Source organism: Brachypodium distachyon, chromosome 1 (genome assembly GCF_000005505.3).
Source record: "Brachypodium distachyon strain Bd21 chromosome 1, Brachypodium_distachyon_v3.0, whole genome shotgun sequence".
In the NCBI taxonomy this organism is placed as follows: domain Eukaryota; kingdom Viridiplantae; phylum Streptophyta; class Magnoliopsida; order Poales; family Poaceae; genus Brachypodium; species Brachypodium distachyon.
This window is the reverse complement of record NC_016131.3, coordinates 23,110,846-23,132,475: the sequence shown is the minus strand read 5'-3', so window position 1 is coordinate 23,132,475 and position 21,630 is coordinate 23,110,846. Positions and strand designations below refer to the sequence as shown.

Below are 21,630 nucleotides of genomic sequence, written 5' to 3'. Positions count from 1 at the left end.
TCTCTTACTCCTACCTCTGTATTGAACAGCGAACCCCTTCGGCTTTTGGAATTTCAGCCCAGCCGAAGAGCTCCCCAGTCCCCACTCGTCTCGCCTTGATCAGACTCCGCCTCCCATCGCCGCCGCCGCTTCCTTTGCCGTTCAGTTCCGGCAGCCGCCTCTCTCCCTGCGGTTCACCGCATCCCTCTGAGCCCTCTGATTTGTTTTCGATGGAGTTGCAGTCGGGCCGTTGCCCTAGGTCGCAATCGCCGCCAGCAGCTCGCCGTCGTTCCCCGCCCCGCCACAGCCCAGACGACGGCGGAGAGGACCGGATCGGTGCCCTTCCCGACGAAATGAAGCTCGAGGTCCTCAACCGCCTCCGTTGCCCCCGCGCCGCCGCCCTCACGAGCGCCCTCTCCCGCCGGTGGCGCGGCCTCTGGACACACCTCACCGAGCTCTCCTTCCGCGATATCGCGCCGGATGCACTCGACGCGGCCCTCAAGCAGGTAGCCTGCCCTACTCTGTCCTGCCTCGAAATCGACATCCCACTGCGACACATCTTCAGGGGGGCCCTGCCCGCGTCTCCGCGCTGCTCCATACCGCCGCGCGGCTCGCCCCGGCGGATCTCGTCTTCACTGTCAGGGGCTACCCTAGATATCATGACATCCCTATCGAGATACCATGCTTCCACCGCGCCATCTCGGTCAAGCTTCGCGTGGACGCCTTCTATCTGACACTGCCGGCACAGGGCGCTGAGTTTCCCGTGCTGGAGAGGCTGTCCATCGCTTCCTTCCGCTTCAACATCCCTGATCTGGTCCTGCTGCAGTGCCCTCGCCTGCGTGTGCTAGAGGTATGCGGCCGCCCGGATCTAGGCACAATCAGAGTCCACTCGCTGACGATTGAGGAGCTTTTCGTGACAAGCGATGGAAGGCTGAGTAACATTGATATCATGGCCCCCGTGCTTAAGCAGTGCAAGGTGTCAGGCCTGGATGGGCAAAGATTTCACCATGTTGTTCTCAGCGCCGATGATGGACAATCTTTTGTGGTAGTCCTCGTATTGTTATAACAATGTTGGCATTGGTGAGATGTGGCGTCTAAGCGGCCTTAACCTGCAGATGGTGGGGAGCGTCTATGTCCTAACATTGCTTCTATCTCCTCTTCCTCCGGTAAGCCCTCTCTCCTGCTCTATTTTTATGTAAGGCAATCTGCTCAAAAATTTGTACGTAGTTTTTATGTTAGATTATCTTAACTACATAACATCATGGTTATTCTAAGACGCGAAGTTAGTTCATATTTCTTACAATTTGACCAACGATATCAGTCCGTATCAGAGAGATAGTGGATCTCTGAGAAGGCGCACTTCAAATATACTACCAAGTAAGATGCAATCTACAAGAGATGAGATACACATTGCCTACTTGTATCTAGTATTGAAGTGTAGCTCAACTTTACTAATACAAAAAATAGTGGGGAAGGTGCATTTCAACAGCCTGCTGTCAGTGGGAATGCCCCTCCTTCCCACCCGCTCTGTTTTGATCTGTAATCTACCCTGCTCCAGGTCTTCTCTCTGTCGTTGGCCACCATGAAAGCCATCCCGTCTCTGTCGATGGCCACGGTGGCGGCATGGCTGGAGCCAGGAAGAGGACTAACCGCTACCTGGGAAGACGACAAAAAAACATTCAATTATTTTGCATACTGTTTCAAAAAGAATAGAGACAGCTTTCACAAATTTTACGATGAACTCTGGACGCCTTCAATGTATTTGAGAAAACCTGTATTGGCCTTTCCACTAAGCTTCAGTAAGCTTTCAACTATACTTATAGACTCTTTCAAACTAAATCCAAAAACTTTGAACTAAAATCCGTGAACTTTCTGCAAAACCAACTTCTGTAAAATATCTGGCATTAAGGCTAATCTGAACTCTACAACAAGGAAGCAAGAAAGAACAAATAGTGCAAACAAGGAAAGTCAGTTGTCATACTTTTAAAATATTACTAAAAGCATGTTAATATATTTATTTCACTTCTTAAATAGGAAAATGGAATTTACAGTGTCGATTTTCTGAAATTTCCTTCTTAAGCCCATATGGTATTGGGCCAATACTACTACCATGACAATCGATTATTTGGCAATACGTACCAAAATGCTATTTCAAAACGTAATAACAAAGTGGTTGCGGAAGGGCACAGAGAGTGATTTTGCAGCGATATTGTGGCCGATATTAGTTCTGTACAATTGTTCCTCGATGCTCACCAACTACTCTGGTCGGTCATTCCCTGAATAAGGGATTTTCAGCCTCTATGCCGGCCAATTGTTAAGTTAGCAATACCAATTCCCGCTCACGCCATTGTTTACTGCCTTGACAATTGGCATTGGCTAGTGTCACATGCTAATCTACGTAAATGCCTGGAAACCAGGCGTAGGGCACTCGCCCTCATTTAGTCAGCAGCAGGGCCTAATGCCTGGCATGATCACTGATCAGAGAGGCTCTGAGGCTTTGTTTGTATCTTTTTGACAATTTCATTGCTTAACTATAGAGTCCATGTTGTACCTATTGTACATGGTTTTTAATACGTCGTCATATCGTTGTTATGGCGACGATACAACGTCGTGGCGCCCCTGGCTGCCGCTGCTTCGACCCACGCGATAGAATTTGGCTGTGGCGTCGATATGGCGTCAAGATGTCGTCTCCTGGACGATTCAACCTCTGTGACGTGTAAGATGCGATGCCACAGCAGCAAATAAACAGAGCAGGCACGCTCGGGAGAAACAGCAGGCGTGCGAGAAGGAGAAAACCAGTGCACGCGGAAGGGCAGGAGAGAGAGGAGAGGGAATCGACTGATTGAGTGAAATGAAATCAAAGATAAATTGGGAGAAAACCAGTCTCGCTCGGGAGGGAGGAAGAAAGAGAGAAAGGGAGGAGAGGGAGAGAGGAAAACCCGGCGGCAGGCGGCACTTCTCCTGCTGCTCCATCACCTCCAGATCTGCATGAGCACGGGGATGCTGGCCCCCCTCAGCACCAGATATTCCTCTTCCACCTCCCCGTCAGCTTCTCCTCTTCATCCCCTCGAGCTGATTCTCTCTGTTCTGGAAAGGCATGGGATGGGAGTTCACAGGCTGTGCTTTGCAGCATCTTATTTATTTCACTTATTTTTGTTTTCTCTTTTCAATTTTGTGCGAGACCGAGATTTTCATGTATGTGCACAGGGTTATACACTTACTAAGTAGTGTGTTGTGACATAATTTGCGAGTGGGTGTGTGCTGTGATTCAATCTGCCATCATACTAAGTTGGTATTGTGATTTAATTTGCCTGCCATACTAAGTTAATTTGTGTCTATGAAGTCGTCTCGCCACGTGTCATAAGCGTTCTAATGTTGTGAGGGCCTGAGGGGGATCGGTCGCCACAGCTCGCCATACCGTTTTAAAAACCATGAAGCCCAGGTAGTATTGCTTTTAATTTTAGAGTGTCTATTTCTCAGTCGCCTAAGAAATACTCCCTCTGTCCCATATTAAGTGACTTTCTATTAAATGTATCTAGACGCTTTTTAGGCATAGATACATCCATATTTTGACAAATTTGAGTCACTTAATATGGGACGGAGGGAGTAGTTATTTCTCAGTCGACAATCGTAGCCATTCAATGAAGATTTTCTTGTCCATCGGACCTACATTAATCTTACAGGAATCTCAATGATTGAATCAAAAGGTTGTTATCATCGACTAAGAACTAGTTATTTCTCAGTCGCCTAAGAAATAGCAAAACCGTTAATTTTATAATGACAGTTTTGCATGTCTCATTGATGGGCACTTATTCCTAACACACAAAGAAAACAGGAAAGTCCCTACATTTCTTCTTTTGAAACCAAAATACTCTTGTTGGTTATCCTCCTTTCCCCAGCATTTCTAGTGCAGATTCCTCCAAGTGAAGTAACAATCCCTAGAGGAGTCTTGTGTGCTGATGTTAGAACAAGGATTGCATGAAGGAGGTCAATGTTGACACTGATTAGTTTTTATCGAAGTTCTCATGAACTTTAAGCAGCCTGTGGACTATGGTCACTTTAGGTCTTCAACTGACGAAAAGTTCAGGACACAGTATGTAGAACCAGCAGACATTAGGTAGCGAGGATATAGAAATGATATAGCTTCGCCTTCCAGTTTGTCAGATTCATGCACGATCAACTTTCCATCGTTAATCACACTGCATGCATGCTCCAGTTAGCATGTTATTGACTAATCTGCATTTGGGGTATATTTCTAATCTATCTTATGGTGCTATGGTTTGTTTCTCTCCCTTTGAGAACATACTTATATACACTTGCAGGATTTCGTGGGAAGCGCCGACCTGAGCTTTTCTCAAGCAATGGCACTACTTCCTGCCATTTCTGTTTGTCAGTTATCTTTATATTTAACGCCGGGACATGTTTTTGGAGCAATGGTATTGGATGTACTTGGAGCTTGTTCCACTATAACAAGGCTTAAGGTGTCCATTCGACCAAATGAGGTAATCTGTTCTTCACTTTGGCTGCCTGATATACACATTTTAAGACAGTTATTTAGCGAGATTCTTGATAATCATAAGAGTTGTTGGGTTTATTGATACGAAGAATCATCAATACTTTCCTTGTCTTTCAGGGCAAAGAAGCACGCCACCTACCAAATTGTCCTTGTGATCAACCCCAAAACTGGAGAAGCGAAAATATCTCCTTGATAGCTCTAGAAGAAGTAGAAATAGTTGGTTTTGGTGGAACTGATCATGAAGTTGATTTCTTGAAACTACTGTTGAGATGCGCGACTCTGATGAAAAGAATGACCGTGAAGTTGTCCCCTGAGGTTTTACCAAGTGACAGAGGATGCAAGGAAATCTACAACATTTGTATGGGAAACCCTGATATGCAGTGTTCTATTTATAGCAGCGGCGGTGACCAGGGCCAGTATGCATGATGGCCAAGTGCTTCTAGGTGCAAGAGTTATATCCTCAAGCTGTGTCTTGTCAAAACTTGAGGTCGGGATGTGTTTACCTTTTGCCTAGCCTTCATGTGTTGATACAGACTTAAAACAGTTACAGAAACATGTTTCATGGCCGTACTACATGAACGAAATGTATGGAGTACTGAACTATACTAATAGAATGGCTTCATGCCTGGATCCAACAAAACATTGCAGCTTAAACCTGCGTGATCCATGATAGTGCCGCTGAGCATGGGCCTTTCTTTTTTCTGCATTTCTGTGCTCTTTTTTCGGCCTTGGACCTGGGTGATCATAGTGCAACGCTGAGAATCGTCTTGGATGGGTCCTTTTCTCTGGCGGAATGTCCTCTGAGTCCCGATGATGTGTTCTGTGGGAAAACATCTGAATAAGACGTGTTTAATTTGTTCTTCCGTACATACGGTGCAAAGGTATTTCTACTTTCTAGTGACCTTGCATGGTTCCTAGGTTGTTAGCACACCCGATACGACGACTCTTACCCAAAGGTACTAGTTTTGGGTTAAAACTAGCCAGGTGACCTGCACGTAAATTTCATACAACCACAGTTTTAGAACAGTTTTCTCACGGAGTCATAGTTTTTCTAATCTGCCCACCACACATTTTGAGTTTGATTGTCCTAAGTGGCGCAAAAAAGAGGGTTAACCCATTTTGACAAGTTTCCTTACATGTGAGCCCCACATATCAGGTGCCACGTCGTCCAAAACCTATGAGGATTTGAATCCAGGTGGTGAGACCGTAGATCACCTTTAGATTTAGATCAGAATTGTTATAATCTGGGCTCACAATGATTAACGGTAGTGATTATTTAATTTAGGTGGATGAACATGGTGGCTTTCTGCACTTCTGTTTTAATTATATACTCTCTCCAATCCATAAAAGGTGTCATCCATCCATTTTGTACTAAGTTAGTACATTTTTCTTACTAAGTGAAAGACATTTTTTATAGATCGGAGGGAGTTACAGATAATTCACCTTTATAAAAAATCTACCTTTGTAAAAATAATAAAATAAATGACACCTTTATCAATAAAAAAGAAGTTACCAAAAAATATATTATTTGATTTTTAATAAGACAAGTCCTTGAAAAAAAAGAAAAAAAGCATAATACAGTTTATAGCGGAACATACAGTTTGAGCTACATAACATTTTTTTTTTCATTTTAGCATTTAATGCAGTGATGCCATCATTTGCGCGCTGATCTCTCTCTCTGCGGTGTTTGCATGCGAAGTCATTCTTGTACTCTCTGCGTCCAACAAAGGATGTCTCAAGTTTGCCAAAATTTGAATGTATATAGACATCCTTTGTTGGACGGAGGAAATAGAAAAACTGGTGCTCACTTGTCATACGGTAGCGAACTCCATCTCATTGAAAAAAGCTGGCGGCCTCGCTGGCACGCACTACCGAGCGCGCGTCCCACCTCGTGTGTAGATTGTCCAGTAGCTATGATAATTACAGTAATAATAACTGTCATACTGCAGTTACATGCTGAAAGTTTATAGATGGAAAATTCAACAAGTTATGTAGCTCAAAGTCCTAAGAATGAAAATCTAATCACATGTCCTGTATTACGAAAAGAGGAGAGCAGAACACTCGGTCTTTCGTGTACCGGGTGTTTTTGCTCCTGTGACCTGTCGCACAATCGGCAAGCAGTTTAGAACACTTCAGTCTTGCGTGCCGATCTTGCTCTCTCTGCATGCAAACTCCGTCTCTCTAGAAAAAAACTGTGCTCGGCTGTCATACGATAGCGAAATCTATCTGGCTTGCAAAAAGCTAGCGGTCTCGCTGTCATGCACAACCGCGCGTCACACCTCGTGCGTAGATTGTCTGGTAGCTGCAGTAATAATAACCGCTACACTGCATTTACATGCCCAGAGTCCTATGCATGAAAACCATGTGTCCTGTAATAATAGGAAACGAGAACATATCCTCACCTCTTCGTGTACCGGGTGTTTCTGCCGCCCACACCGGGCGTGGAAAAGGCTTTGCTCCCGTGACCTGTCACGCAATCAGCAAGCGGTCTAGAAATACAATTCCGACGGCCACATTCGGCAACCCCTCAGTCGGTTCTCATTAGAAGGAAAGGTAAGGAAAAGAGAAGGGATAGCCTCATCACGGATCCTGCTCGCTCGAAGGTGCCGCCGCCTCCGATCGCCATGACCATCCCCGAGGAGGATAGCTCTCCCCCGCTGGAGGAAGGCCGTGCTCCAACTCGTGTCCGGTACGACTTACGAGCAACAGCATTGGCACCGCTACCTTTCCCCTTTTTCCTTTCCACCGACCACTTCCGTGTTTTGTGCAGGACTTCTTCCGAGCATCTCACCGACGACATCCTGGTGGAGATCCTCTCGCGCGTCCCAGCCAAGTCGCTTTGCCGCTTCAAGTGCGTCTCCCCGCACTGGCTGGGCCTCACCCAAGACCCCCACCACCGCAAGAAGCTTCCCCAAACCCTGACCGGATTCTTCCACAGCGAGGACGGCAGCACAAGCGAGGATCATCGGCTCCTGGAATCACCTGTCAAGTTCACCAATCTCGGCGGGACCCAGCACCGCCCGCCGGTCGACACCTCCTTCGCCTTCCTGCCTGACAAGTACAAGCGCTTCGATCTGCTGGATTGCTGCAACGGCCTCCCTCCTCTTCCGCTGGTACGACGTCTCTGCCAAAGACGACCTTGAGTTCCGTTACCTCGTGTGCAATCCTGCTACAGACAAGTGGGCTGCCTTGCCGGACTCTCACCAGGCGGCGGGCCTGAGCGCAGCTCTTTACCCTGAGGAATCCATCGTGCGCTTGGGCTTCGACCCGGTCGTGTCGCCGCATTTCCATGTGTTTGTATTGGAGGACAAGCAACATATCTGGGACTCTTACCTCGCCACAAGGAGTTCGGTGTATTCCTCTGAAATCAGAGTGGCCAGAGTGGCAGTTTACTCGTCCAAGTCCGAAGGATGGGTTCATAAGCACAAGACTTGGGACACGTATATCAGCGTCACCGAACGTCAGTCATCAACTGTCTTTCTCAATGGCAAGATGCACTTCCACGCCTATGACCGTGAGCAATCCTCCTTTTGTCTAGCTGCAGTGGACACCGATGCGGAAACATGGACCAACTTCGCTGTCCCCGGTGGTATGATTGAGGGTTTTATTCGGCTGTCGCAGGGCTGCTTGCATTATGCCAATTTACACAGAGGCGAAGATGGTTTCTCCGACCGACTAGCAGTTTATGTTCTCCAAGACTATGAAAAGAAGGAATGGATATTGAAGCATAGAGTTGATACTTTCGACCTAACCAAAAGTAAACATGTTGTCTCTGATGGAGGCTTTGATTGGATTGTGATTCACCCGCAATATAACTTGATCTACTTCACTCTGGGGTGGGATTCCACATTCATCTGCTATGATATGGATCGTGCAAGTGATCTGCGATCTTGAAGAGTGCAAGAAGCCGTACCTGCCATATGTGCCGTTGTACGCAGAGTTACCATCATTGCCCATGTGACATCAATATGAGACTGCTTGTGCCTTTATAAGTTGGGAAAAGGAAGAGTGAATTCCCTTTTTTTTCCCCAAGTTTGTTTGTTTTGACACAAATTATCCAATTTAACAAAATTTCTCTTTGTTTACCCAATTTAGTGAAACTTATGCCAGTTTTGGCCCCATTTAAATTTTTCTCAATTCGGAAGATCGCCCCAGGGGTTCCAGGTTAGAACCTGACCGAGTCACTGAGCGCAGTCAGCACCAAGAGCACTGCGGACGACCCACGACCCCAACGAAAGGATACCGAACTGTCTGGTGCCAACTGCCAACAGCGTGCCCCTGTGTTAGCTTTCGCGCTTCAGTTGCGCCACCATGATGTGCTCCATGGCGCATGACCGTTAGCGTTGCGGCCTTGGCCTATGCGTCAGTGGACGAAGTCAGGCACGAGAATAGTGGCCATGACGCCGCAAGCCAGCACCAGGGGGAGTGCCAGTTAGAGCATCAACCTATGGCCTTGTGGCAGTAAGACGCGAGGACGACGACGAGCTCCCACTCTGCAATCCCATCTTAGCGGGGTTTGGGAAACAAGTAGAACAATTTGCTGTTGGCCGCTAATCGCATGGTGGACAGCCTCCAACCGAACGTGATGGCGTGCCAGTGCTGTGATCACGATGAGACGAGATCTATGGGAGGTGAAAGTAATGGAAGAGAAGGAAGGAAGGACCCGAATAATGATTTTAGCTCCCGAGTGTTAGGTAGCTCGGTATCCTAGTTGTTGATTTCCTCATCGTTCCGCTGCTACAAGAGCTACCTCTTCTCATGTTAACTCCAGCCTATAAGGCCACTCCCAATGCATCGTCCTTTAAGGGTGTCTCTTGGCTCACAATAAATGCTAAAAAACAACATCTCCAATGCATTGTCTCTTAGCTGTTGTCTCTTGTGAGCTTGCAATTAATTAGATTTAGAATTAATACTTGCACCTCAATATTGAAACCTATTTGTGACATAAACCAACATATAAAGTATTTCATAGAAATAAAGCATGCTATTTGTGACATGAACGAACCAACATATCAAAGTAATTCGTACAAAATACGTCCATTCACAACCATACATGTATCAACTTCAGAATACATAACAGGTTCGCATAATTTAAATGATGCATCCATCCACTGTCATATGTATCTACTACAGAATTTATAAGACATGCATAAACAAAAACATATATAGATAATAAGCAAGCATCCACTGCCATTGGCAGATCCTAGCTTTTTTTCAGCCACATCGTGTATGCTGTAATAAGAGAACAAAGAGGAGATAAATCAGATTCAGAATTTACCAAACATAGACAAGAAACAAATAAGCAAGGAAGCAAAAGACAAAGATTGCATACCTCAGTCTCCTTTAGGAAATAACATCGACCCCATACTAGCTAATGCCCTCGCACGTGCAGCCTTTCATTCCTCATCCAACAAAGTTGTGTCCGCTAAGGCCATCGGCCGAATTGAAGTGCCGAGGTTGCAACGACACTGCCCCGGGAGGATGGGTATGCATTGGCCTGAAATTTATAACTAAGTAGTGGCAACTACAAAAGTTACGATGCAAATGAGGTAAATTATGAGTACTGCACTTTAAATCACTAAACTTATATACGATTTGATTCTTTGTAAGGAATTCACTTTCATTCACTGGATTAGAAACTTATGAACTGAAATTGTAACTGAACGCCAAACTGAATTCCTATTTGAGTTGGTAGAAAACAAATAGTATCGAAGGGCCGGAGGCCGAACTTTTATTAAGAAAGAAAGGGCAGAGTACAGGAAGAGATCAGAGTAGCCAAAGCCTAGAGGTAACAGGCAAAACACCTGTTACACACAACACCACAGAAGACATGGCCAGGTACAGAAGCAGCCTGGAAGAACAACAACTAACAGCTTAATTACAAGCTACAAAAACAACTAACAGCTTAATTACAGCGACGGTGGTTAATGGCAGCAGCCGCATGCTTTCTGCAACGCTCGAAGAGAGGAGGAAGACGACCGGTCTATCCGGGCTGGGCTGGGTAGCACGTGTGGACTGGGCCAGGGAGCGTTAGGGTGGGAGATGGACCGCACCAGGCCAGAGATGGAAAGGCCCACAACTCTGGGAAGTCAGCCCATCAAGCTCATGAGCTGTGTGCCTGCGACTTATACGTGGAAAGGTAACGTGGATTTCGCTCAAAAAAAAAGGAAAAATGACGTGGATGGGCTGCATGTGCAGTTTGCTAAATTAACTGTACTTAGTGGGTTTCAACTTTATAAAGTTTATAAATTGTCAATAATGGGAAAAAATTATATGAGGTAAAAACTGGCACAAGTTTCGCTAAATGGCATAAATACAGAGAAATCCTGCTAAATGGAGTAATATGTGTCAAAAATATCAAACTTGGGGGTAAAAAAAGAAATTCACTCAAAACGGAAAACATATACAAGCACTGAGGTCGAACCTACGCTATTGGGCTGGTCCCTTTAAGTGGACGTTGGTCCAAACTGGGAGTTCCATTCTGTTAGTCCGATTTTCTTATTCCTTATTTTTTTTAAGAGGGAATCCATTTTTTTGACACAATCTACTCCATTTAGGAGAATTTCCAAAATTATACCCATTTAACAAAACATTTTTCACTAATTACCCCTTTTAGCAGATTTCCCCAAATCACACGTTTTGTGACAGATGGGACGCACTTTTTAGGCCTACGTTGTCCTTCGGGGCCAAACCGGCCCAGTTCAGGTCGGGCACTGGGTCTATCGGGTTCGGGTCCAACCTGGGCTTCATGGGCGGGGGGCGCGTGGCTTCATCCAGAGACGCAGTCGAACGGTTTGGCATTAACGCCTCTCCCGCGACCTGAATGAGCGGGCCGAATTAGGATTGTAATCGCGGTGACGGTTACAACAGGATCAAACTTCATCAGTCAACGGATCGATCGCGAGGATCACATGCGTCATCATTGGCCAATCACGGCTGTGCTCTGGGCGGAGGAACAACAGACAGGTACTGACGTACTATGATCTATGGAGGGTGATCGGGTCCGAGGTGCATGGAGCAGGGGCTGTGATCGTGAGTGATTGCTGGAGGCTGACTTGAGAACAAATCGTAGGCAAAGAATAGCGAGCGGAGGAATGCGAACCGGTTCCGACGTCATCCGCCCGCGATCGCCCGTGATCACACCCCCTGCACCTTGCGCCTCTGACCTTATCACCCTCCCTAGATCGTCGTATGTCAGTACCCATGCATTGTGCCTCTGCCTTGATTACCCACCAAGAGCACTGGCCTGATTCACCAATGACGTCGCCTGTGATCCCAGCTATTTTTCCGCTGATTGGCGAAGTTTGATCATGTACGTCGTAACTGTCACCGCGATTACAGTCCCGATTCAAGTTGCGGGAGAGCCGCGAAGCGAAACCGTTCGAACGTGTCTCTGAATGAAGCCACGCGCCCCCACCCAACTCATGCCCGGGTCAGACCCGAACCGGACAGACCCGGTGCCTGACCTGAACCGAGCCGGTTCAGCCCTAAGGGCCAGTGTAGGCCTGAAAAGTGCGTCCCGCCTGTCATAAAACGTGTGATTTGAGGAAATATGCTAAAAAGGGGTAATAGTGGGAAATGTTTGGTTAAATGGGGTATAATTTTGAAAATCCCCTTAGGTTGTGTAAAAAACAGAGAGGGGGTAAAAATGAAATCCACTCCTTTTTTAATCTTATCATATCCGTTAGGGACAAGTCCTACCCATTTTTGGAGAAAAAAACTGGCAACTCGGTCGAATCTAGATAGACCCTAGGGACACCAAGATTAATCATTATTTTGCGAACAATAATAGGGAACCCCTATTATTGTCCATTGTGATGCGTGCAGCTTAATTGATTAGGATCTCTTAATCGAACAATAATAGGGAACAATAATAGGGAGTACAAGATTAAGAGAAATATTATTCTCGATATGATAATGTTGAAAACCATTCCATACGAAAGCGGGCGGGGAAACAAAACGGTTCCCATCTTCATAGCATATCCGATCAAGAACAAGCAGGGCATAAAATGTTTAATTACATTGGTCGGTATGTCTACCAATTATTAAACTGGACAGTAAGAGATAAATTCATCCTTACATCCATGAATACAGACACACATATATCCACACGACCACACGTGTCCGGTAGTCACTCATCTCGATCCCTAACTTGCATTGACCCTGGCGCAGTGTGCCCGGACTTCTCCTTTTGACGGGTCAGTCAGCGGCTGGATGTTCCCCATCTTGATCATGGACAGAGCGAAGCTCCTGAAGAAGGCCTCCTGGCTGCTCGCGAACCGGTCGACGATGGGCGCCGTGGTGGTCAGCGCCCCGGGGTCGGACTTGAGCTCCTGGTCGGACTGAAGGAACCCACGGTTCACTTCCAGGTTGGTGAAGTAGTGGTTGTCGAAGGCGTCCGGTGTTGTCGGGTCGAGGTCGTTCAGAGAGGCCGCAGGACCGTTCCTTGGGCATCTCTGAGATAGGAACGCTCGGTAGCGCGAGTCCAGGGTCGGGTCGGGCATGTTCGTGTTGCTGAAGTTGTACAGCCGGCCCGTGACGAACTGGCATTGCACACGGCCGAAAGTGTGGCCACCTACACATTATTTGAAACAAATTAAGACAAAGTTAATTATAATTAAAATCGTTTACCAGTCAAGTTTGTAATTAAACAGAAGTAAGTACTTTCTCTGTTCCATAATTCTTGTCGAAATATTACATGTATCTAAACACTTGTTAGAAATAAATTAATACATCCATTTAAATTTAAGACAAGTATTATGGAACAGAGGTAGCATTTGGTTACCTGAGAGGGCGACGAGGTCGGTAGTATCGTCGAGGCCGACGTCCCGGAACTTTCTCTTGAGCATCGGCAGGCCATCGAACGGTCCCGGGAGGTTCTGGGCGCCGTTGAAGTCGGTGGTCTTGCCGTCCAGCCTCCCCAGCAGCACGCTCCACCCGGGGCCTCCGGACTGCACATATATATGCCAAGCTAGCATTATTATTTTTCCTCGACTCGTTTGCTGTTCTTGCATCCACCGACACACGACAACGCAAATCATGCACGTTCAGAGTCTGAAAGGCTAGCTGAAAGCTACCTACTGACGTACAGTCCTACTGCTTACGTACCAAATACCAATCATGCATGCAGTATGTAATGATCGATACTATGTGTACGTACGAGCTGGACGGAGATCTCGGCGGCGAGGGCGAGGATGTCGGCGCAGGAGACGACGCCGGGGCAGGCGTCCTCGAGGGCGGCCTTGGCGGCGTCGACGACGGGGAACCCACGGGCCGAGTTGTTGTTGGGCCTGGCGTCCTTCTCGGACTGCATCCCGGGAAAGCTGTCCAGGAGCAAGGACGCGTCGCAGCCCTGCACGAAGCAGTCGTGGAAGTGCAGCCGGATGAGGCTGGCGAAGATGCGAGGGTCCGACCTGTGGGCCTCGATCAGGACCCCCTGCACGATCTTGTACGCGTCCGGGCACGTGCAGTCGTAGTAGTCCGCGCACAGCTCCCCCGCCGCCGCCGCCGCCCCGCCGTGGAGAAGAAGGCACGCCATGGCCAGCAAGGCGGCGCCGCTAAGAGAGACGCGGGGAGAAGAAGGAGGAGCCATCTTTGCTGAGGATTGCTTTGATTGACGAGTAGTGGGACGAGAAGAAAGGCTTGATTTATAGGCAGATTATAAGCACTGCACAGTTGCTACTCCAGTTGTTTACTGGTCTCAATCTTACTTTTAGCACAGCATGCATGCATCGCATTTCCCAGGTTAACTTATCTTGGTATACTACGTACTATACTTATAGGATAATACTAGGACACGTAGTACTCTGGAATTAAGATGTGGATGGATGGGTTTCAACAACTTGCAAGAATGACACAGAATGGCGCCTCGGCAATCATGCTTGCTTGCTGGAGTACTTTTCAAACTTTTGTCTCGATCCTCGATCTCTTGCTGGTTGTTGATGCTTCCATTTTAATGAGTGAGAGCGTGATTGAACAATGTACATTAATTGCCATGCGTCTCTTATCTCTACCACCACATGCAATGCTAGCTAGCTTGCAAAAAACTATGCAACATGTGAGTGTGTACATGGGGGGTGTAGTGTAGTCATGTATCTTTGGATGGTAGCGTACCAAACCAGTGCATTATTTGGATTCCAAGTAGTTCGATAGTCATGCTTTCGTAGTGTTAGCTGCATATGGAGTAGCATTGCGCGGATGTGAATTTTACCTATAGCATATTGTAAACAACCAGAGTTATAGTATGATTTTGAGTAAATTTCACAAATCACACTTCTTGAGGTTAGGTTTCATCAGGCTACAATTATCACTGATAGTTTCACAGAAACCACCCTTTTTTTTTAGCAGACTGTTTCATAAAACTCAAATCGGGTAGATTAAGGCTGTGTTTGGCATTGCGGTGGATTATCATAATCTCGCTTTTCTCACCCGCTTATCGCTATTTTCATGTTTGCCTAACCGACTTCGCTACTTTTGTGTATATTTTTCCACATCAGATTATAAAATAAGTGCACCGCATCACAGTTCAGCAATGCCAAACTAAGCCTAAGAGGTTTGATGTTGTTTTTGACAAGTGGGACCCTCCTGTAAGGCATGTCAGCTCTCGGACCGGATCCGTTAAGCGCAATTTGCAATTTGGGTAGTAAATTGCGCTTAACGGGTTGGGTCGGATCCGGGAGCTGACATTGAAACTAAATGGGTGGGCCCGTTAGACATGGCATCTGACAGGGAGGTCCCACCTATCAGAAACAAGATCAAACGCTCTGACCTACCCGATTTTGGTTTTCTTAGACAGCTTGCCCCAAAAACTGTGATTCTGTGAGACTATTAGTGATAACTGTGTCCAGATGAAATCTTAGCCCTCCCAAAAAATGTGGTTTTGTGAAATTTACTCTATCGTTTCTCCTCCTCTTGCCCACAAACTTACGAGTAATTAATAAATTTCAGTTCAACTCTTAAACATAGAGAATGAGACGTGCATACCGCAATTCTCGAGGGGATTTGATGGCATCAACTTCCACATATAATTATAGTCAGACAGGAACTTTCGCGACGACCAATCCCTATCAAGCGAGCAGATCAAATATACTCATTTCTTCTCATAAAAGAACACAGCATATGCCATGTGCATGCTAATTAATTATAAGACGAAGATTAACTTAATTAGCATCGTTCTTTTATGTTGATTTAGAAGTACTCTGCATTGCGTCTAGTTATGGTCCTATATGTAGCACTGATCAAACATGGGTGCGGTGCGGTGAGTCCCTTGAGCGTAAGTCGAGGTCTAGCTAGCTAGCTAAAGTATAGATCCATGCATGCAATGTTCTTGCCAAAAAACCAAGAAAAAATGTACTACGTACACATGACACTAGTTTGTAACTCAGAAAGTACAGGCAATCAGTTGCAATGTTTGTCGTGTGACGGATGACATGCTGGGAACCGGCCGGACGTACATACGATCGATCGAGTCTAACCCCATCCATTTCTGGAGATCGATTGCATTTTCGATCGATCCTTCTATCACGAGATAGACTTGTGCATCGTTGGCACATCGATCTCTATATGACCAGTCTCTCGATTATATGCTCGATCCCTTTCGTCCATCAATTATTTGAGGCTGCTACGTATGGATCTGGACAAATTAACAACTAAAATGGCGATTTGTATGCTTTATAGAGTCACGATAAGGTCTATCCAATTAAGCCCGTCCTGCATGTGTGAGCTGAGGCAGAGTCAAAGGAAGGGGACTGACTGTCATGAGCGTAAGGTGATCGATGATGATGGGCCATTGGGATTTGGGGGTACGTTCAATAATTTTGTTCTAGCTAGAATTACAAGTACTGCAAACGTACTCCCTGTTGCACATGTATTGGAGTCACACTGGAAAAATGGCATTTGAAAACCCTTCCCGAGTAGACTAGGTTAGTGGTCTACTCGTAAGATAAAAAAGAATTGTTTTGCATAAAAGGTGCACGTAAAATTTCGTGAACCTAGATATTCTTCCAGTGGCGCAAAATTAGGGGTTATGGAATCTGCCAAACAATATATTATGATAAGGCGGTTGGTGAGAAGCAAAACAGCTGAAGTGGTCAGCTGGTGTTAATTAACATGGTCTAACGAAAATACTCCATCGGTTTCACAATATTTTGGTTAAGGGTATAATCGAACACACAAAACTCAAGTAATAGTGGTGAAATTGGACATGAACACATTGCACAGACATATATAAACATACAGTTGAAATTTATTGTCGGCTCCCAACACCTTGGCTGGCCGGTCCCGAGGTTGCACACCAAAATCGTAGTCGAACACACACATAATCACGAAGTACAGTAAAATAGATGAACACTAGAAAATAGAGAGAAACATGATCTCTTTATTAATTTCTGATCTCAATTGTATGTACAAGGGGTATCCTCATCTCCTTTATATAGGCCCAATGGATAAAGGCCCAATGGATAAGAGCCCATAACAAACTATTAGGTGGAGAAACGAGTCAACAGGAGGGGTTGGTGGGGGGCGCACGACTCGGTGGCCACCCCACCCGTCGTTGGTTCCTCAACACTCCTCCTTGGGCGATTATCCGTACGCCATATGCCTCAAAAACTCTGAAAAAACCCAGTGGGAAAAACACATGGAGAAAGAGAGTATAGGATACGTTGCTATGTTGCACAGATTGTCTCGTTAAAAACCTCATGCGAGAAACACAAGAAAACTCGCTGAGGGAAAAGGAGTACAACCTACTCAATCTCCAAGATGAGTACTTGATGGCCATGATCAAGATTTAACGATGAGTATGTGAAGTATCTCCCCCTGAACCTTGCATCTCACTAAGTCTCAATATACCGATTCCATGCACACACCTTTCAAAAATGGATGCTGGTAGTGACTTGGTGAACAAATCAGCAAGATTTTCACACAATTTAGCATGCAAGACCTTTACCTCGTTCATCTTTTGCAACTCATGTGCATAGAAAAACTTAGAATTTATATGCTTGGTGATATTACTCTTCACATAACCCGTTTGTACTTGTGCAACACAAGCTGCATTATCTTCATAGATAATGATGGGGGTTTGGACGGTGTTCAGCCCACAGGTCTGCTGAATGTGGCGAACCATCCGTCGAAGTCATACACACTCACGTGATGCTTCATATAGTGCTATGATTTCTGAGTGGTTCGTTGAAGTCGATACAAGACTTTGCTTTGACGATTTCCATGAAACAACAGTTCCACCACATAGAAAACATACCTAGTCTGAGACTTGGATGTATGCTGGTCCGACAAATACCCAGCATCGGCATAGCCTATCAAAGATAGGTCTTGATTCCTTCTATAAAATAGGCCAAGATCTTTGGTCCCTTGTAGGTACCGAAAGACATCCTTAACACCTTTCCAATGCCTTTTGGTAGGTTCAGAGCTGTACCCAGCCAGCAAATTGACAGCGAACGCAATCCGGCCGTGTACAATTCGCGAGGTACATGAGTGCTCCAATAGCACTCAAGTAAGGAAATTTTGAACCCAGAACTTCCTCCCCCTCTTCTTTCGGCCTGAAAGGGTCCTTATCTTGCTGTAATGACCGCCCAATCATGGGAGTTTTTGAAAGATATGCCTTGTCAAATCCAAATCTTTCCAACACCTTTTGAGTGTAGGTAGACTGGTGCACTAGAATCCCATCATGGGAATGTTCCAGTTGCAAACCTAGACAAAACTTGGTTTTACCCAAATCCTTCATCTCAAATTCCGACTTCAAGTATGAACTTGCTTCCTCAATATCCTCAGGTGTACCGATGATATTCAAATCATCTACGTATATCGAGATTATACAGAATCCATCTTGGGATCGCCGTATAAATGCACATGGGCAATCTTCATTGCTCGTGTAGCCCTTTTCATATCGAAAATCGCTCAGGCGATTATACCACATTCTACCCGACTATTTAAGTCCGTACAGTGACTTCCTGAGTTGAACACTGTATAGACCTCTGTTTGCTCTATCTTGGTTCGGAACCGGGAGACCATCAGGTATCCTCATATAAATGTCCGAATCCAAGTTACCATACAGGTAAGCAGTAACAACATCCATCAATAACATTTTTAAGTCCATATTGACTGCCATTGAGATCAAATATCTAAAGGTAATTTCATCCATGACCAGGGAGTAGGTTTCCTCGTAATCGACCTCAGGTCGTTGAGTAAACCCCTGAGCAACTAACCTTGCTTTGTACCGTACTACCTCATTATTTTCATTTCTTTTGCGAACAAATACCCACTTATAGCCGACATGGCGTACGTGGGGAGGGGTTCGACACACAGGTCCAAAAACCTCTCTTTTGTGCAGAGATAATAATTCGGTAGCTATTGCCTTCTGCCAATCTTTCCAATCCGACCTCTTCTTACAATCAGCGAGCGAGTTAGGCTTGGGGTCAAGATCGATGATTGCAGCAATTTTCTTAGCAAAGTTTATGTCGACATTAGCAGTCGCTCGGTTTATTGATTCTCCCGTGTTAACATAATCTATGGCCATTTCGTCATGGGGCGCATCATGCGCATCCTCTGTCTCCACAGGATTTCCCATTTCTGGAGCGAGGTCCTTTAGTTTTTCCGTGTCGATGTGTGCGCCCACATCTCCGCTAGGTGCTTCCACCGTTGGAAGGTTAAAGTCCAGAATTCCTTGCGCTGGAGATTCTGTACTTGTGCCAGGTCTCAATTGGCTCCCCTCACTCTCTCGGAGCTTTTTAGTAACCGAGTGTGATAAATCCCCCTTGTCCTTTTTCGTCGGGCGTCCCCGAGTACTTGGGATTTGAGGAACCGGATTTCTCGTCCTTTTAGGCCTTTGGACTCGAGCAGGTAGACCCACAGGATCCTTGGGTATCTCTACCCTTTCCGGTACATTGCGTGCAGGCACATGTGATTTTGTCACACTTCTCAAGTCACTAAAGTGATCAGGCAGTTGATTCGCTAAAGCATGCAAATCTATTATCTTTTGGTCTTCTCTATGTGTCTCACTTGTGCGCGGGTCATTTGCGTGGATCCCCATGGCTTGCCACGTCAATTCTTGACTTTCTCATCAAGAGGTTGATTTCCTCCCCCTAAAGTCGGGAAGAGATCCTCGTCAAAAATGCAGTCAGCAAAGCGGGCCGTATGACAGTCTCCTGTCATGGGGGTCCAGATACCTGATTATTGACATGGTCTCATAACTAACATATATCCCCGACTTACGGAGCGGTCCCATTGCTGATCGGTCAGGGGGTGGTATCGGTACATATACCTGGCAACCGAACCTACGAAGGTGGGAAATTTTTGGCGCCAACCCTTGAGCTAGTTGGACAGGTGAATGGATGTTGTAGGCCATGGGTCTATAGTTGATGAGATTTGCGGCGTGCAACACTGCATGTCCCCAACACCTGGTTGGTAAATTACAACCCCAAAAGAGTGGTCTGGCAATGAATTTAATCATTTTAATCAATGCCTCCGCTAATCCATTTTGCATATGGACATGCGGTACAGAGTGCTCAACCTTAATGCCAAGTGCCATACAATAATTATCGAATGCTTTTGAAGAAAATTCTCTAGCGTTGTCCATTCGAATAGACTATACGATGATCCGGGAAATTCCTCATTTGTATGATTTGCGACATAAACTTGGCAAAGGCATGGTTCCGTGTAGACAACAAGTTAACACATGACCATTTAGACGAAGCGTCTATGAGCACCATGAAGTATCGAAACGGCCCCGAAAGGGGCTGAATCGGACCACATATATCCCCTTGGATGCGTTCCAAAAACGCAGGGATTTCATCCCTTACTTTCAATGGTGATGATCGAATGATTAATTTCCCCGTCGTGCATGCCGAGCACACGAAATCATCATGATTCGGGAAATTTTTAACATTCACCCCATGCCCATTTGAGTTGTTAATTATATTTCTCATCATTCTAATACCCGGGTGGCCTAATCTATCATGCCATAAGCAAAATAGTTCAGAACTTCTAAATATAGTCTTTAAGGTAGTGTACACGGGCGGTGCTACAATCTTAGTGTAGTAAAGCTCAGTGTCGAATGAAGGGAATTTTTCAACAACATGCTTACTGTGGGCATCGCGCTTTGTGATAAGTAGGCACTCTTTGCCATTATCATCATCGGTCTCCACATGGAGGCCGTTTGCGCGGATGTCCTTAAAACTCAAGAGAGTTAGAGTCGACTCTGGGTACAATAATGCTTCCTTGATGAGCAAAGTTGTTCCCATGGGGAGTATGATAGTGGCTTGTCCAGAGCCTACTATTTTTGACTCGCCCCCTGCGATAGTCATTATACTCCCCGAAGTCTTTTTAATGGACTCGAAATAATGAGTTTCTCTCAATATGGTGTTTGTGGTACAACTATCCACAAGGCACCTTTCCTCCATCCGAGCGCCACGTGTTCTAAAATATAGCATCTAATTAATTCATGAAGCAAGGAAGTAGCAACATAATTAAGTAAATGCGACATACATTTCAGAACATAACAAGCCATCAATATGAATAAAGGAATTAATGAATGAATTCAACATCGCCATAAAACAAATATGTTTTGCTCTCGTAGAGCTTACAATAAACCGATTATTCAAATGTATCAAAACACACCACCATGCAAATATAAAGGAATAAAGCAAGCTAGGTAGACTCTTCCATGAGACCGTTGACCTCAAGCGCAATGTCGTTTGCGGTCACGTCTTCCATGGTGAAAAGTGCTGCAGCGTCTCCCAAGTCTAGACCAAATGGAGGATTCCCCGAGGGCTCAACATCCATCGGTGTGGTGGTGTCAGTAGTGGATGCCTGTAACATCGCCAAGGATGGCGGTGTAGGGATCATCTGTGGCGGCGCCACTTGGGGCGCCACAGATCCTCCCCCTCTGTAGATGGTGAGGTTGGCCTCATGTGCCTTCCTCGCCTTATAAGCATCCGATACGTGCTAAGGTGCGCGACATTCGCGGGAATAATGAGACTTCCTGCCGCACCTGAAACACACTTGGGGCCCCTTTGGCACCTTGGCCTCCTTCTTGTCCTTCCCTGCCTTCTTGCCCCTCTTGCCCCTCTTCTTCTTTTCAGCCCAGAAGTCGGCCCACTGGCCAATCCCTTGGGGCCTAGTTGGGC

At 45.9% G+C, this 21,630-nt stretch overlaps 4 protein-coding genes across 4 annotated transcripts; 3 read left to right on the top strand and 1 right to left on the bottom strand.

Annotated features, from left to right (window-relative positions):
• The first annotated feature begins 20 nt into the window (after positions 1-20).
• Positions 21-5,201, top strand: LOC100836291. The gene is made up of 4 exons (XM_024463653.1): positions 21-1,024; positions 1,095-1,145; positions 4,302-4,481; positions 4,613-5,201. Exons 1-4 carry the CDS (start codon positions 929-931, stop codon positions 4,919-4,921), a joined length of 636 nt encoding a protein of 211 aa, XP_024319421.1. The 5' UTR covers positions 21-928; the 3' UTR covers positions 4,922-5,201.
• A 1,604-nt stretch (positions 5,202-6,805) lies between these two features.
• On the top strand, positions 6,806-8,523 carry LOC104582073 (putative F-box protein At3g17490). Its single transcript, XM_024463648.1, has 2 exons — positions 6,806-7,184; positions 7,266-8,523. Exons 1-2 carry the CDS (start codon positions 7,120-7,122, stop codon positions 7,636-7,638), a joined length of 438 nt encoding a protein of 145 aa, XP_024319416.1. The 5' UTR covers positions 6,806-7,119; the 3' UTR covers positions 7,639-8,523.
• LOC112268520 lies at positions 7,655-8,580 on the top strand. Its single transcript, XM_024463652.1, has one exon. The coding sequence runs from the start codon at positions 7,988-7,990 to the stop codon at positions 8,387-8,389; it is 402 nt and encodes a 133-aa protein (XP_024319420.1). The 5' UTR covers positions 7,655-7,987; the 3' UTR covers positions 8,390-8,580.
• Positions 8,581-12,430: 3,850 nt separating this feature from the next.
• LOC100828063 (peroxidase A2) lies at positions 12,431-14,245 on the bottom strand. The gene is made up of 3 exons (XM_003563078.4): positions 13,656-14,245; positions 13,281-13,446; positions 12,431-13,070 (listed from the first exon to the last, which is right to left on the bottom strand). The coding sequence occupies exons 1-3, from the start codon at positions 14,085-14,087 to the stop codon at positions 12,643-12,645; spliced, it is 1,026 nt and encodes a 341-aa protein (XP_003563126.1). The 5' UTR covers positions 14,088-14,245; the 3' UTR covers positions 12,431-12,642.
• Positions 14,246-21,630: the final 7,385 nt, after the last annotated feature.

What these genes read in the sequence shown, in the direction of transcription:
- LOC104582073 (XM_024463648.1), top strand. Translation starts at nt 7,120, where the DNA reads ATGACCATCCCCGAGGAGGATAGCTCTCCCCCGCTGGAGGAAGGCCGT. An exon ending in CGTGCTCCAACTCGTGTCCG is followed by an intron (nt 7,185 to 7,265) that starts GTACGACTTACG and finishes TGTTTTGTGCAG; the next exon opens with GACTTCTTCCGAGCATCTCA.
- LOC100836291 (XM_024463653.1), top strand. Translation starts at nt 929, where the DNA reads ATGGCCCCCGTGCTTAAGCAGTGCAAGGTGTCAGGCCTGGATGGGCAA. An exon ending in ATGATGGACAATCTTTTGTG is followed by an intron (nt 1,025 to 1,094) that starts GTAGTCCTCGTA and finishes CTTAACCTGCAG; the next exon opens with ATGGTGGGGAGCGTCTATGT. An exon ending in TGTCCATTCGACCAAATGAG is followed by an intron (nt 4,482 to 4,612) that starts GTAATCTGTTCT and finishes CTTGTCTTTCAG; the next exon opens with GGCAAAGAAGCACGCCACCT.
- LOC112268520 (XM_024463652.1), top strand. Translation starts at nt 7,988, where the DNA reads ATGCACTTCCACGCCTATGACCGTGAGCAATCCTCCTTTTGTCTAGCT.
- LOC100828063 (XM_003563078.4), bottom strand. Translation starts at nt 14,087, where the DNA reads ATGGCTCCTCCTTCTTCTCCCCGCGTCTCTCTTAGCGGCGCCGCCTTG. An exon ending in CCGAGATCTCCGTCCAGCTC is followed by an intron (nt 13,447 to 13,655) that starts GTACGTACACAT and finishes ATATATGTGCAG; the next exon opens with TCCGGAGGCCCCGGGTGGAG. An exon ending in CGACCTCGTCGCCCTCTCAG is followed by an intron (nt 13,071 to 13,280) that starts GTAACCAAATGC and finishes AATAATGTGTAG; the next exon opens with GTGGCCACACTTTCGGCCGT.